Here is a 16,101-nt window from a genome sequence, read left to right as displayed (position 1 = left end):
ACTAATGAGTAGAAAGTCGACAGGTCTATTAGTCAGCAGTCTAATAAAAACATTCTATTTCAGATAATTTACTGAAATGGGTCTTAAACTGATTAAAGCAATAACTAAACTGAACCTAGTAATCAAACCTTCATTATGCTTTTTTAAAAAAGTACACACGTCTAAACATGTGAAATAAGTAGACACAGCAGTTGTAGCAATAATATTACGGCATGGACTATTTCAGAAGTAAGTCTTCTAGTTACGAGTACTTCAGTTTTTGTTCCGCTAAGAAGTGTAGCAGAAATGTACAAAATATAATTTGAACAAAGAAATTCAAATGCGAAGAGATAGCTAAGAATTCAGTGGTCTCAGGAAATAGCTAAGTTGCATTAATTTGGGTGAAATTCACATTAATGAAAATTATGTGCCTTGAGCATACCCCTGAGCTTTGAAGGTCCGGGTAGAAGTTCACATGGATGACCCCACTTTGCACCCACAGTGCTAATAACCTCCCTTCTCTTCCCAACCCCAGTCCTATACTTCACCAAGAAGGGCCTTGGGAGCTGTGTGTGAACATCACAGCCTGCAAGCTTTGACCACAGCTCCCCACCCATAGCGGCTCTAAGGCCACCCACAGGTTTAGGGGTGCACACATCAGCTGTGTGGTCGCTCATTGGACTATGGACCTGCAGAAGAGGCCAATACAAGCACTAGAAGCAGAATCAGGACAGTTGAGGCAGGATTTCTTGGGTGATGGGTACCTGGGATGTGATCAAGAAGTGGGGAAAATGGGCTTTGAGTAGGCATGCCTCCTTGGCCCTGTGGACTCAGTCTGTGGGGAGGGTCACACCACAGGAGGGACAGAGGAGGCATGACGAGAAGCACTGCTTGCCTGGGTCTGAGGGAAACACCATGCAGTATTTCCTTTGTAAATAACTTGTGAAAGGTACCCAAATGAGCAAAAACCAACCGGAGAGCATGATGCCACAGAGGACTGACTTTTCTGTATATATATAAAAAATTGTTCACCATGTGTATACTTATGGGGGAAAAAGATTACGAACAAAGACTTATGTTTTAGGAAGGAATAATCAAAATGAATAAAGTGGTTTATGTGAAATGGAGGAGTTTCCTAGGACCAGGATGAGTCAGCTATAACACAGTTGTTCCTTTCCCTCGTGTTACATGAGTCTCTTCTAAATTAGACAATTAGTGATTCTTGCAACTTTCCATGTGACTGCGGCTTCTAGAAAAGAAACTGCAGTGGCAGTAGCTAACAGCATCTGATATTTTCCAAGCCAGGGGAAGAAGGGGAGGCCAAGACCTCTGCGTCCCCACTGACAAAGGAACTCCAATGTTCTGTGGGATGTTTGGGGGAAAAGTCGTTCAGTCTCTGCATGTTGATATGAAAGAAGGAAGCCCCAGGCGTGACTGGCAGCTACCTAACAACCAAGGGGAGAGCAGGAATAGGATGAAGGCAGCAAGGAGGAAGGCAGGGTGAAGAGATTAAAGAATCTGCATTCCTAGTGTTGAGGTTTAGTTGCCAGAGAAGAGCAAAGCTGAAGCCTGCATTCGCTTTCAAGTTCCATGACCAATAAATACCTTTATTCTAAAAATTGGATCTGCTAAGTATTCTAGGACTTGCAACATAATGTGCCCTTGATAATATATCGATTTTTTAAAGTTTTAAAACCCAGCTAATTTCTTCTTTCTTAAAGCATAGTCCTTAATGGTAAATCTATGTATAGTTTGAATGATAAATTATTTTTTTCTCTTGGGAAGAGAATGTGCCTAGTTATTAATAGAAATGTTAAGTGGTTATGTCCAGCTGGAAAAATTCTAAAGATCAGTGAAGAGTAGTAGAAAGAAANTTTTTCTCTTGGGAAGAGAATGTGCCTAGTTATTAATAGAAATGTTAAGTGGTTATGTCCAGCTGGAAAAATCTAAAGATCAGTGAAGAGTAGTAGAAAGAAGTAATAGTTCTTCCTAACATTTACTTATACACCCAGGAGGCTTCTGAGTCATGGAGTTACTAATGCCCCTAGTACAGAGAGGAACATAGTCCATTCTTTAACTTAATATTTTAAGAATATTTAACATATTTTAATAAAGTGACATTTATTACTTTATTTTTTCTGATTCAACTTTGAGGTAAATATTTGAATCTTCATTTGATGAACGAAGACACTAAGGCTCAGAGAAGGTGAGTAACTTGCCCAAGGTCATACAAATACTGGAAAGCAAAGCTGGGATATTCTGAATTTAAGATCCTATCCTTAACGGTGGAAATGGAGTTGTGTGCAGTGAAAACAGACTGCCTGGCTTTGAGGCTGAACTCCACCAAAGACACCTCGGTAACTCTGGGCAAAATGTTTATCCTTTCTGTACTCCCATTTGCTCATTAATAGTGTGGCGATGCTAGTTCCTACTTTATAGGATTGCTGTGAGGGATAAGTGAACTACACAACACCAAGGATGGTAGCTGCCGGTAAATGCCAAATACATGTTAGGAATTATTACATACTGCGCTCTTCTGTTCTCTGCATTGGGCAGAGAAGACAGAGAAGAGAATCCTGAAAGAAATTCAACTTCTCATAAATTAACCCCACTGATGCTGTTTCGCAGTTGGAAAATGGTTACTATCTGCTTGGCAATGTAGCCTCGTACCAAATGGATGGAATTGGGTAGGTGCTAACCTGTTAGGATTGTCGCAGTAACTTATTTCATCGCAGCCCTTTATTTATGTATTTGTTTATGTATTTATGTATTTATGTGAGAGAGAGAGAGAGACAGCATGAGTGGGAGGGGGAGCGAGAGAGGGTCATAAGCTTGGAGAAAAGGTAGACCATGATGAATACAACAGCCCCATCGTGACTGATAATATGGTGTTTTAGAAACCAAATTCTAAGACCAAGGTTGTCTTTAATTTAATTTGTAGGTACTGCCCCATCGGGGTATTTTCTCTTCCCTTGCCAAATCCTGACCTCCTGTTAGGTTTCCCCTAAAGTCACCTATTCGCTCAGAGAAGCATTGCTTGGCATTACTTGGCTCTGAGCACTAGGCCAGGCTGCCCTGTGCTTCTCTGCCCCAGTCCTTAACAGAGCTGTAATGTAACAGGCTTTCAGTATAACTGTTCATGTAATGTCTCCATCCCCAATTAGGCTGGAAATTCCATGAAGACTGAGAGAGATGGTGCCTGGCGCTTAGTAGTAAGGGCTGTATGGATGACTGAAAAAATCAACAAGTGAGTCAGTGGACACATTTATGGGAAGTTTTTTTAAAAAGCTTTCCCAGATTACGTATACAGTGGAATAGGATGTAGTAAATCAATAATTTTGTGATCCCTCTATAAAATACAGTGTCTTTTCAATTAAAATGGAAAATAAGTGGACTCGATGATATCATAATTCAAACACATTTGCCGTGTTGTTTGTTTTGGGACAGCCTGTGAGCAGCTTGCCTTCTCTCACATCCTTTTCCCCAGGAATCCCTTTCCCCTCAACTTTTTATTCTTCCTTCTCCCAATATTTTAGTAGAATGATAGAATTTGGTAGAATGATAACTATTAGCAAATTCTATAGTAACAGGCCTAAATAAAGTCAGGGGTAAAGTGGTTTAAAAAAATCTTTACCGTACTTGATTTCTCTCAAGCCAACATTAAAATACCTCTTGTAACTAACTTTTCATTCCTCTCTAAAGGAATTTAAAATTAATTACATAAAGAATAGAAATATCGTTTGTCCCACTTAAGTANACTTTTCATTCCTCTCTAAAGGAATTTAAAATTAATTACATAAAGAATAGAAATATCGTTTGTCCCACTTAACAAGTGNTATCGTTTGTCCCACTTAAGTAAAATTGAGTGAAAAGTCTCTTTAGGAGCAAGCATGTATATAAAAATGCCTGAGAATGTATGAATCACACTTAGGGATAAAGTGATTTGACTACATGAAATGCTCTGTAATAGGAAAATGATGATGTTTCTTTTAGAAGAAACAACACATCCCGTTATAGTTACTAGAGAAAAAAAGTCATGTATTCTGAGAATTCTAACGTACATAATCGCTAACTTTAGAAGACAGGGAAATTAATAAAAAATAATTTGTCTCAATTTTAACTTGCAAAATGATTGAATTGCTGTAAGATACTTTCCCTGAACCATTAATTAATCTGGAATCAGAAATCAATCTCTTCATTTAGTCTAAGTAACTTTTCTTAAGGTCTAAATTGGAAAGTCACAACTATATTGGGTAATGGGACCACTGAATAAATTCTGCTACAGGAAATATTTTAAGCTAACCAACCAGAAAACAAACAGAACTATGCCATATTCAAATCCCTCAGGAACTTAATTCAGACTGCTTAATGAGAGAGCCAAAGAAGAGAGTGTATTTAGTTGTTACAGTAAGTGAATCAAGAATAAAAAATATNTCTTAAGGTCTAAATTGGAAAGTCACAACTATATTGGGTAATGGGACCACTGAATAAATTCTGCTACAGGAAATATTTTAAGCTAACCAACCAGAAAACAAACAGAACTATGCCATATTCAAATCCCTCAGGAACTTAATTCAGACTGCTTAATGAGAGAGCCAAAGAAGCCAAAGAAGAGAGTGTATTTAGTTGTTACAGTAAGTGAATCAAGAATAAAAAATATTGAGTTCAATGAACAGTCCACTGAATAGACTTAAATAAATGGCTTGACCTTTGGAAGTCTGAGAGCTTCAATTTATCTGCTCTCTAAATACACTTACAATAAAAATGCCATTAGAAGTATGCTGTGAGGATTAATGTCAGTGAAGAACCGTGAGATCCATGGATAAGAGATGAAAAGGAACTCTAAATACCATAACTATAAATTCATTAAAATTTAATGTTCCTTAAAAATCACATAGCTATCTGGGATAGATTCATAGATGATATGCTAACATCATTTTTTATTTATATTTTGAAGTTTTAAAAATAATAAATTCTAAAAAATACTTGAAAAATCCATGAATAAGATCTTCTGGGGGCGCCTGGGTGGCACAGCGGTTAAGCGTCTGCCTTCAGCTCAGGGCGTGATCCCAGCATTATGGGACCAAGCCCCACATCAGGCTCCTCTGCTATGAGCCTGCTTCCTTCCTCTCCCCCTCCCCCTGCTTGTGTTCCCTCTTTCGCTGGCTGTCTCTATCTCTGTCAAATAAATAAATAAAATCTTTAAAAAAAAAAGATCTTCTGATATTTGTCTTTTGCTTTGAAAACAATCCCTGTGACTCTGGGGCCTCAGAAATATTCTAGCTTGCTTAGACAAAATAATTGGTTTTTAATCCTGAAAATCTTTATTGTTATTTTCATAGTAACAAACAGACAAGGGTGTTAACTGCACCAATTAGATTTTTAATGTACCCTATTTCTGTCCTCAGATCTCCTCTTCAGTGGTATTTGCACAAGGCTGGGCATTGATTATTATTCAAGTAAAGGATGATTTGTTTTTCTGGGTGGTGATTAATGTGAAAATGTGGAAAGAGTAGAAAAATATAGGGTTCTAATACCACCTAATAAAAGTTAAGATTTTAAAAGTTCTAATATATACATATATACAAAAATTATTTTTTTATTATGTTGTTAGCCAGCATATAGTACATCATTAGTTTTTGATGTAGTGTTTAACAATCCATTAGTTGTGCACAACACCCAGTGCTCATCACATCACGTGCCATCCTTAATACCCATCACCCAGTTACCAAAAATTATAGACAGCAGTTAATTTTGTCAAAGGGACAAAAGTTTAAAAGATAGTTTAAAAGATCTTTCAAAAGATAGTTCTACCACAAAATTATTTTTAAATATGTATCAGATGTACATCTCTTCATGTATGCATGTGGGCGTGTGTCAGACACAGAGAGACAGAGAGAGCGGGATAATGAATAATGGAGCACAAACAGTATGTTAATTATACCTTTAAACTAACAAGATCTATTCTTGAGAATTACACAATTTTTGTGTTCAATACAACTAGCTAAGGAAGGAGAGGACAACATTTATATTTTTAGGAAAGACTTAGCATTAAATCCACCCTAACTGCTTTGGCTGCTGGCAACAAATCTAAATTATGGAAACAACAGCTTTCAGAATTGGGAACAGAGAATGTGAGAAAGAGGTTGAATTGAAAATGAGACAAGAGTGACTTTATCTCTTAGAGACTTAGAAATAAATTAGTACAGCCCACAGTCGCATTTCACACACACACAAAAAACTGCCTTGAGCCCAGACAGGAAAAGGGTTTTTCAAAGGCTGCGCATCAGGTGGAAGAAAACAGAGCATCCGACTCCAGCACGGCACTCTTGGGCGGGTGGGTGGGAAAGAGCCGAGGGACAGAGAAACATTGTACCTTCCTGCGTAATTCTGCATATTCATATTCTTCCTATCATGATTCAGCTGGCTTCTCCTCCCTGCTTGAGGGTAAACTTAGGGCTCATTTGCTGAAACTCCTACAGTGTGATACTATTCCTACGGATACTTGATAACATGTATTGAACATCCGTAACATTACCTTCACTTTAGAGACATTATCTAGTTAATACTGCAAGGTTTGTATTTCTACTTTACACCCGAGCCTTAGAAACATTACATAACTTGCCCAAATGAGAACTAGGATCTGACCCACTCATTCTCTCTCTGACTACAGAGTCCATACTTTTTCTTCCATACCGCACTGCCTTCCACATTTTACAGAAGATGTTCAGGAGCACTTTGTAGATTGTGATGCCAGAAAGAGCTAGATCAGGGTTTAATGCCATGTACTGTTTATGTAAGTCCTTTCTCCTAGTACAATCTGAATAACTGGAAGACCATTACAAAATAAGAATTACTCAGGTTAGCAGTCAAGGCGATCCATGTTTGAAGGAAAATAGTGTAAAAAAAATAATGTCACTACCAAGTTTATTGGCCAAAGCCAATCACCAATTTTGTCAATCTGAATGGATGGAAAACAAATAAAATACTGTTAAAAAATATTTTTCTTTCTTTTTTGTAAGAGAAAAACCTTTCTATTTTCTAGTTGTTATTTGTTGTATTTCTGATGGCATAGAAATCATATTCTTCCTTAACCATTATCTGAAAAATATTTTCTAAGCCACAAAAGTACTTCTTTTGAAATTGTAATGTAGAAAAAATGTCCTTACGACAGTTTTGAGGACATTAAGGTGCTTTTAAAAATTATGTCATTGTAAGCTCTTTTCTTAGAAAAACAAATTGTAGAGATCCAAAACACATTTCATATGCTTAAGTACAGAATTATTACCCTATTTCCAGCTTTGTTTTTACTGCCTAAATGACCTGCTGTTTCAGTGAAGGACTCATGGTTTTTGCACTTTATTTTCCTAAAGAAGATAAAGCAAATATTACAAATGTTAGATAATGACTAGTGTTAACAGAAATTTCATCCACAAAGTTTTAGGTTAAATTCTATGAAGTAGGAAAAACAATCTTAAACTATATTTTGTTAATGCCTTCATAAAAGTGTGAAATTATTTAGCTTCCCTAGGTCTTATAGAAAACATTTTAAAATGCCACAAAGATGTATAACAAGACATAAAACTGCAAATATTAACTGTCTATTTCCTTGAAATATAATTTAAACTTGGTGACTAGGACAAGAAAATGTCACATTCCTTTCTCTTGCTAAGGAAATTGCATATTTCCTTTGCAAAAATAAAGAATATGCAGTCTTCATAAACATGTATGTGACAGTTTTAAAGTTGTTTTGTTTCAGGTTAAAGGTTTCTATAAATTTTCATGATTGTCCCAAAGTTGAAAAAAGAAAAGAAGCAAAGAAGAAAGAGCAAAACATTAACCTTACGGGTATAAGCTTTGTTCTTCACCTATGTTAAAAACATTTCTCTTATATCCATATGTGTCCTTTCCAAATATTATCTTGACTTACACAACTTTAAAATCCATCTTAGAATGAATATACTTCCAAATTTTTATGTTTCCCTCCATGATCTGCAATGTTCTATCTAGAAAGTTAATCTTCTCTCTTTACCAGGATTTGCGAAGCAAACAGATATCTATTTTATTAAGTGGCAAAAAGAGCAGTGAGCTGGGCAGTTCACTCCTGAGGAGTGTGCCGCGTTTGGTTTGTGGACTAAAGGACACCAGAAGCCTTGGGTGAGGACATCAATTTCACTGGGAATTGAGTATTGTGGAAGCAGAGAGCCTTGTCTAAGATACAGATCAATCACATTTCCAGAATTTCACCAAAATGGAATGAAGGAAAAGTTTTATTGTAAGATCACCACTGTCATAGGGCTTTATGTCTACTCACCGTTTAACCTTCACATTGACCCTAGTAGGTAGAAAGTGTTATTGTCTTCCTTTTACATATGAAGAGACCGAGGCCAGAGAATTCAGGGACTTTGCCAAAATTCATGTGGCCTGTAAGTGGCAGACTCATGCTTTTTGCTAGCCACTGTAGGTTTTAAATAGTAATCATTAATATCTTATTGGAGAAGAAAAGATGGACAAGATGGGAAAAGTTCACTAGGAGGTCTATTCTCTCTGTAAATATTGGGCTCCTTATGATTTCAGAATTTAATCCAGGGTGCATGGATTTAAAGATTTTCCGTTGAACACAAGCTGTTGGATCACAGGATTTTATAGGGCTAGTCCAAAAACTCTGAGGGAGACAAGAGAGTCCCTAGCTCAGCTTCCTGGCTCCTGGTAGACTGACTTTGTTAGCTGCCCCTATGGCTTTCCTGGTCTCTGTAGAGGTTTCAGACTGAAAAGCGAGGCAGCACTTTTCGGAGCACAGAAGAGCATACCCACCTATGGGATGATGCTAGATGCTTTGTCCAACCAGTAATTGGTTGCAGAAATAGATGTAACCATGCACAAAGATATGTCTATGTAGAGTTGTGGGATTTTCTGATTTTATTTTCCCCCTCATTATTAACAGTACAACAAGAGTGTAGTACCAGAGCTTGGTAAGTCTATTTCAATTCTTCCTAACAGTAAAAAGAGCTTGCTCCTAAGTTCAGAATATTCCAATAGGTTCCCTCTGTAAGAATAACTTTTGTTAATGAAAGAAATAATACATGTTACTTTTGCCATGACAAGAATAAACTGGAGTGTATTTTGTTTATCACAATTAATATTAAACACAAAATTTTTCTTATTCTATGTATATTTATAAGAAAGATACAGTTATCTCCTACAAAATTTATCAAAATAAAATGGAAAATTTTCTAAGAGTTTCTGACCATTTAATGCATTATTAAAAATTAAAAGTTTGATCTGTTGCACCATAATTTCCTTGCATTTCAAAAGTATATGTAGTGTTTTTATAAGTCTGTAAACTTTTTACTAACATTACTGACTAGAATAATTCTGTGATTTTAATCCTTTTAAATTATCAACAATATTCTACAGAACTTACCTTTTGACCATTCACCCCTGGAACTCCAGGTACTCCAACAGAACCCTAGGAAGACACATGATTAAATTAAGCAGCTAGAATCACAAAATATTTCAATTCTAAATTTGTATTGTATTAATTATGTCAGCCTTAACTTTACCTTGCTAAAACCTGTGTGAAAGGCTGAGTTTTTCAGATCTTATCCATGGTATTCAGATATAAAATAATGTAAGCAGATTTGTCAAGCATTCCCAGAAACTACAGAGTTAAATTCAACCATGCTTCTAAATATCCACTTAACCCTAATATGATTTTAAAGAAATTCACATCATAAATTGGGATCCACAGCTATCAGAAGGCCACATGGCTCTAAATTTGGTGCTTTTGAGAAATAAATAGACTTAGTTCCATCTGGAAAAGCCCAGCAGTAGCAGTAACTCTTGCATTTCATGAGTTTAAATACCATAAAACAAAAGGCAATTAAAATAACAACCATTTGTTCCACAATTAGTCAAATAAAGCACCCACACTGTAAACTCAAATTTGTTGTATTTGAAGCATTTTCCCCTGGACTTTCAGGGAGTACATTTAAGCCAGGTGAGTGTGAGTATGTCTTCCCAAGACTAGAAAAGGAGTTACAAACGTTAAACTCTGACTAGGAATAATACAGCAGCACATCAAATGTTAAATTAAGTGTGTGTGCGTGTGTGTGTGTGTGTGTGTGTGTGGACATGTGTGCACATGAGCACTGGGGTGATTATGAATGGGGGGGGTGAACTGAGAATAAGAAAGCTAATTATCACCTGAGAAAATCTATGACATTTACCTGGATATAGAAACATTAACAAATGTTTTCAAATAGTGATGTCATTTCCCCTTTCAGGCTCTGGAGAAACCATTTTTAAATAAAATGTGTTTATTCTTTGTCTAGCCCTAGAAAACAGATTTTTCTAAGTTGATGTATGATATTAAAGTTCTTTAATAAACATGGGAAAAAGTCTTTTTAAAGAGCAAATATAAACCTAAAACTTCTCTAAAAAATAAAATTTATTAAAAATATATAGTCATTATATGCAAAATAAATTGAGATGGCAAGTTCCTTAGTGCTTTTGGTAATTATATTGAGTGGGTCATTAAAAGGCTTCCTGAAGCCTCAGGCAGTAATTTTACCCTGGTCGCATGTGGATTAGGGTAGCTTTACAATTTCACACCATGCTTAATAGAGACATTATTGCGAAGGACAAAGTGTTCTTATACCCAAGTTGTCTCATAACTCATTGGCTTTGGACTTGGTTTGCAGGATTATGTTTCAACAGATGCCACATGCCCAGCGCTTGGGGGATAAAAAGTCTCTATCTTTGATGGATTCCAAAGATAAAGAATAATCACTTTTCCACCTGTTGTAATACAATTGTTTTCTCTAGCTTTCTGCAGGTTAAATATCCCTTTTCCCTATTGTGAGGTGGGAGTTGTAACAGGGAATGGGGACTTCGCAATATTTTGTTGGCAAAGGGCCATCTACCTACTATTGATATATTTACTACTGTAGTATTGATGTAATTTTCGAAGTGCTAGACCCTCTCCATCAGAACGTAATGGTGAATTCTGATGACTGGGAAATGACAATCAGGAAGTTGCTTTTCAGATGACCTCAGCACAGGAAAACACTAGCAGACCAATGGAATACAGTCATCAAACAACAAGTACATCTTTTGTTCTGGTCCATTCGATGATCATTTGGTCATAATACTTGAGCAGGACCATGCAGTCAATCTGCAATGTCATATGACCTTTCAAGTTCTAAGTTTTGCCACAGTGTTTTACCAGTATTTTAATTAAAAATTCAATAACCTAGTTCAGCAGACAGCTTAAAAAGAGTTTACTCTGGGTTTATTGGATTTTCTATAATGGAGTTGATTAGAAATCTAATGGCTCACATTATAGGACTGTATTTTTAGAAAGGAGAATGCACAATCCAGATGCTTCAGCATGGCTTACGGTAGCTAATTCTGTTCACCTCTCAGGCTAGCCATTAGGCAATGCAAGTATAATTACTTCCCCAGTGCCGTTTATACTCTACCTTTTGTCCTGGAGGCCCCACAGGACCCTAAAAAAAGAAAAATTATTCAATTAACATAATAATGTAACCATTTAAATTTAAACGACCAAGTAAAACTGTCCTAGTGTGCAAGGTTCTCTGCTGCGCAGAAATATGCTGATGTTTTGTACGACAAGGAAAATGGAAATTATTGGTTGGAAGTACACAATAGGTCCTTTCTTCTCTCTTGTTTTCTTTTGAAGAACATTAAGCATAGGCAGTAAGATTCTGATTTTTCCTTTAAAAAAAGAATCTTTGCTGTTCCTGTGCATCTGTTTCTTCGAATACCTGCAGATCTATCACCTCAACCACATTTAGGAGGCTGGAGAGGTTATGCTGCTAGAAGCAGTGACAGTGCGGTGCAGTTCCCCAGCAAGCCGGGTGCAGTTCCCCAGCAANAAACGACCAAGTAAAACTGTCCTAGTGTGCAAGGTTCTCTATGCTGTGCAGAAATATGCTGATGTTTTGTACGACAAGGAAAATGGAAATTATTGGTTGGAAGTACACAATAGGTCTTTTCTTCTCTCTTGTTTTCTTTTGAAGAACATTAAGCATAGGCCGTAAGATTCTGATTTTTCCTTTAAAAAAAGAATCTTTGCTGTTCCTGTGCATCTGTTTCTTCGAATACCTGCAGATCTGTCACCTCAACCACATTTAGGAGGCTGGAGAGGTTATGCTGCTAGAAGCAGTGACAGTGCGGTGCAGTCCCCAGCAAGCCGGGTGCAGTTCCCCAGCAGGCCGGGTGCAGTTCCCCAGCAGGCCGGGTGCAGTCCCCCAGCAGGCCGGGTGCAGTCCCCCAGCAGGCCGGGTGCAGTTCCCAGCAGGCCGGGTGCAGTTCCCAGCAGGCCGCACGGCATGTGACTTCTGCATCTGCAAAACTTCAGGAAGCAGATTTGCAAAGAGAATCATTGACTAGCATTACAAAGAAACATGTTTTGTTCTATTTTTCCGCTTATGAAATGTGGCCAGTTGATTGGCGCAAAAACTTGTTTACAAACTAGGGGATGCCAAGGTCAACTGTGACACCTAGGGTGGACCAGAAAAGGAAACAAAAGATGCTGTCAGCTGTCGATAACCTAGGACACTGGGCGCATGGGGGGAATAGAGTATTTTGGAAGATGGATGGGAGCATTTACATATAAAATGGAAATACGGCAGTTCTGAGATTTAGCTGTTTTTCAGCCACAAAGTCAGCATTGGGATTCTGTTAGCTTTATGTAGAATTAGGCACAGTTTTGGGATGGTGGAAGAGAGCACAAAGACATCCAGCTATAATTCTGACTATTTATGTCTATTTTTACATAAAATATTGAACATTTCTCTTCTGATTCTTTCAAAAATACTTCTAATTTTAGTATATGTTAACAATGTTATACTTTATAAATGATACTAAATGAAAGTTTATTACTTCATGTTAACTATCTCTGTACTCCATTACACCTAATGAACGGCTAGCCTATTTTCAATGTGTGACATTTCAGTTAATCAGCATCTTAACTCACATTCTGCAACATTAAAGAGAGCACTAGAGTGCACATTAGAGGGAGAATTAGTCATGCATAATTTTTTATTAAAAATACACTACGTTTAGGAACATTCAGAGAATCTGTTCCTCACAAATTATTTTGTAATCCTCATAGGAAGACTAAGAATTTCCTCATAAAATCAGCTTTAGGTTATTGAAAGTGCACTGTGCAACATCACCTTTTTATGTTCCTTTTTAATTTACTCAACCAACTAACTTCTTAATGAGCTGGTTATCTGACATATCTGTGCAGTCAGAGAGCCTCCCTCCCCATTTCACCCCTCCTATTTAAATTTCTCCCTGTTTCAGATTTTGCAGAGAAAATAGAGGCTATCAGGTGTAAATTCCCTCACCATCACGTCTCTCATCAATCCAAACCCACGTGGACCTCCTTCCTATGTCACAGGGAGAAGAGGCACCCGTCCTCTGCAGGCAGATGCATCCAGTAGACTCTGGAATCCATCCTGGCCTCTGTCCTCGGGGATCTTTCTCCATCAATTATCCCTGCATCTGTATCAGAGCCTCCTGCTTTCTACTAGTTCCTTCCCCTTAGCACATAAACAGGTTTAATCAGTTCTCACTTGTGTAAATTGTTTGGGAAGTGAATGCTAATGCTAAGTAAAGGCAGAATTTGGAAATTTCAGCGATGGGAGAGCTGAAAGTCAAAGACGACTTGGGCTTTATCATGGTCTCTGATTCCATTTGCCCCAGTGTCTCCAGGGCACTTCACTTCCTAAAATGTTGATGTTAGAAAGGAAATCATATAACACAAAGTACATTAATTCAATGTTTAGACTGAGAATGGATATGTTCAATTCAGAAAGGTTTGTTTCCATTTAAACTTAAGTTTACCACTTGAAAAAAGATTGTGCAGTACAACTGAGTTTTTCACTACATTGATGGATAACCCAGCAAGGGAGTATTTCATAGAAAAATCAGAGCAAATTTGAAATCAAGTGCTTTAACTAGAGACTAACATTTCTGTATTTTCTAATTTGGTCTCTGTTGCATGACCATATTAAAGATTTAGAAAGACTACCCATAACTGTGAAATCTATAAAATTATTGTCTATTTTAACACAGTATTTCATGAAAATCAAAAGACAGCTATAGAGAAAATGAATACAAAATTTTTCTTCACAGTTAGGAAACTACTTCTATTTTTGCTAAACTCTAAAAATAAAAGCAGTTTTAAAGATGTAACATTAACTTTGAATTGTGAATACATTGTGGATTATTCATAACTATGTTGCCGAGGATATATTCTCAGCTACCAAAAATGTGCGTAAGGTCCTTTGATCTCACTGGCAGGAAAAATGGTAGCAAGCCAAGGATAGTGTCATCTGTTACTAGCAGGGGAGTGGGAATAGACTGGAGTTGGATATAAGGCACAGACATACATTCGAGTAAGTATAGACACACACACACACCCCAAATAATTATTTTGCTGATCAAGACTTTGCTTATATGTGTGTTTTGAATGTCCTTAGATTAATAAATCCATTATATACCTGTGACATTGTAGTCATTAAATTTAAGTGTATAAATGAAAACTTCACTGCTCAATGATTTTGACATTAGATTATGTTGCTACCAGTTGATTAAGATGTTTACATTTGACTAGTTTTGTGGCTTCTAGAACAAATATAAATGAATAAAGTAATGGGCAAATGCCATACGATCATTCACTAACCTATCTAATCCTCTTAAATTTATTTATATTTTCAGCCTGCTCAAAAGTCATTATGAATAATGACTCAGATGAACAATGTCATAAGTTCATTACTCACTAGTCAAATTGGTGTTTTTATTATTCCTAAAATTAAAGCCAATCGTTCTAGTCTTTTAAGATTTCTAAAATAACTCCATTATTATTGTCTTCATGACTTAAGTTTGGAACAAATATTTTTCCAAACTAAAGAGTCAATTTTTCATTCCATTTTTATTGATCAATAAATTGTTACTTTTTAGATATTTTCTTGGTGGGCACCTTTATGTTTGCATAAACTTTGTAAAGACTCAGTTTAAATGGGAATGATCTGGTCTCTTCATTTTTCAAAATAACATCTGTGTATATGTCTCAAGATTAAAAACTGTGCACCATAAAGAAAGTCAACATACCAAACTGTGTATCTTTAAGTTTAGCTCCTGAAGTGTTAAACTATAATTTAAACCTTAAAATACACTTATTTCAGTACAGGTTCTAGGTGACATATTCAAAAGATAAAAACCAAATGAGCCACTGAAAAATTCCAAGTGCAGAGTAGTAAAACCACTCATCTGCAGACAAATTTTTAAACCAAAGTTTTCGTGATCTTTTGGAAGAAGCCATGGAGAGCTCTGCAATGTTGTTAGAACTTACAAACAAGAAAGAAATTACACAGCGCCCTTGATTTTCTTTCCTGTTTACCTTCACCCCTGCTAGATTCCATTTTTAAATATTGTAAAATATGTGGACTATGGTAAGAAAGTAAGTCTGAGAAATATGATCGTCCTTTTTGGTGATTGCCTTCACCAAAAAGTGTGTGACTCATGGCCTGGGAGTGATCCTTTACTCCCCCTGCTCCAAGTCTATCAGATAATTTACTCGAGAATCTCTCCAGCCTGCCCTCTTTATCACCCGCATCATTATTCCCTTGTTCAAACCCTCTTCTCCCCCAGCTAGCTGATGGGCGTCCACTTGAGGGCCATTCTGCCTTTAATATCCTTCCACCTCTCTGCACAGTGCTGCCTGAATGAGCTTTCTAGAAGGCTAACGCATTCATACCTTTCTTCTACTAAAAAATCCTTCAATGGCTTTCCATAGCTTTTGAGAAAAGTTAGAGCTTTTGTAATAGTGGTCGTTCACCACATGAGCCATGCTTTCTTGTCTCTTGCACTGCTATACCTCTGGCTGTCTGTTCCTGCAACTTCTCTTTGGTTCCCCTCTCCTCTACTCACTCCATCATTTAGAGCTCAGAGCCCCCATCTGTGGGACTGGTCCCTTTCTTTTGTTCTTCAAAGCACCCCTATGACAGCACTTCCTTAATAAAGTTTACCAACAGTGTTGTAATTGTCTGGTTACTTCTTTCTTCAGACTAAATGTCTTTTGTCATG

The 16,101-nt window shown here is 36.9% G+C and overlaps 1 protein-coding gene across 4 annotated transcripts in view; it reads right to left on the bottom strand.

Moving 5' to 3' along the window:
• The window catches only part of COL25A1 (collagen type XXV alpha 1 chain), a 450,135-nt gene that overhangs the window by 91,951 nt on the left and 342,083 nt on the right, over positions 1 to 16,101 (bottom strand). For all 4 annotated transcript variants that reach the window (XM_034671874.1, XM_034671873.1, XM_034671875.1 and 1 more), the window contains exons 11-12: positions 11,463 to 11,489; positions 9,404 to 9,448 (exon numbers count right to left, since the gene is read on the bottom strand). In XM_034671874.1, the coding sequence (XP_034527765.1) occupies positions 9,404 to 9,448; positions 11,463 to 11,489 (72 nt within the window). The remainder of the gene's footprint in view (positions 1 to 9,403; positions 9,449 to 11,462; positions 11,490 to 16,101) is intronic.

The sequence above is a fragment of the Ailuropoda melanoleuca genome, chromosome 11 (assembly GCF_002007445.2).
Source record: "Ailuropoda melanoleuca isolate Jingjing chromosome 11, ASM200744v2, whole genome shotgun sequence".
NCBI lineage: Eukaryota > Metazoa > Chordata > Mammalia > Carnivora > Ursidae > Ailuropoda > Ailuropoda melanoleuca.
This window is presented reverse-complemented; position numbering and strand designations above follow the sequence as displayed.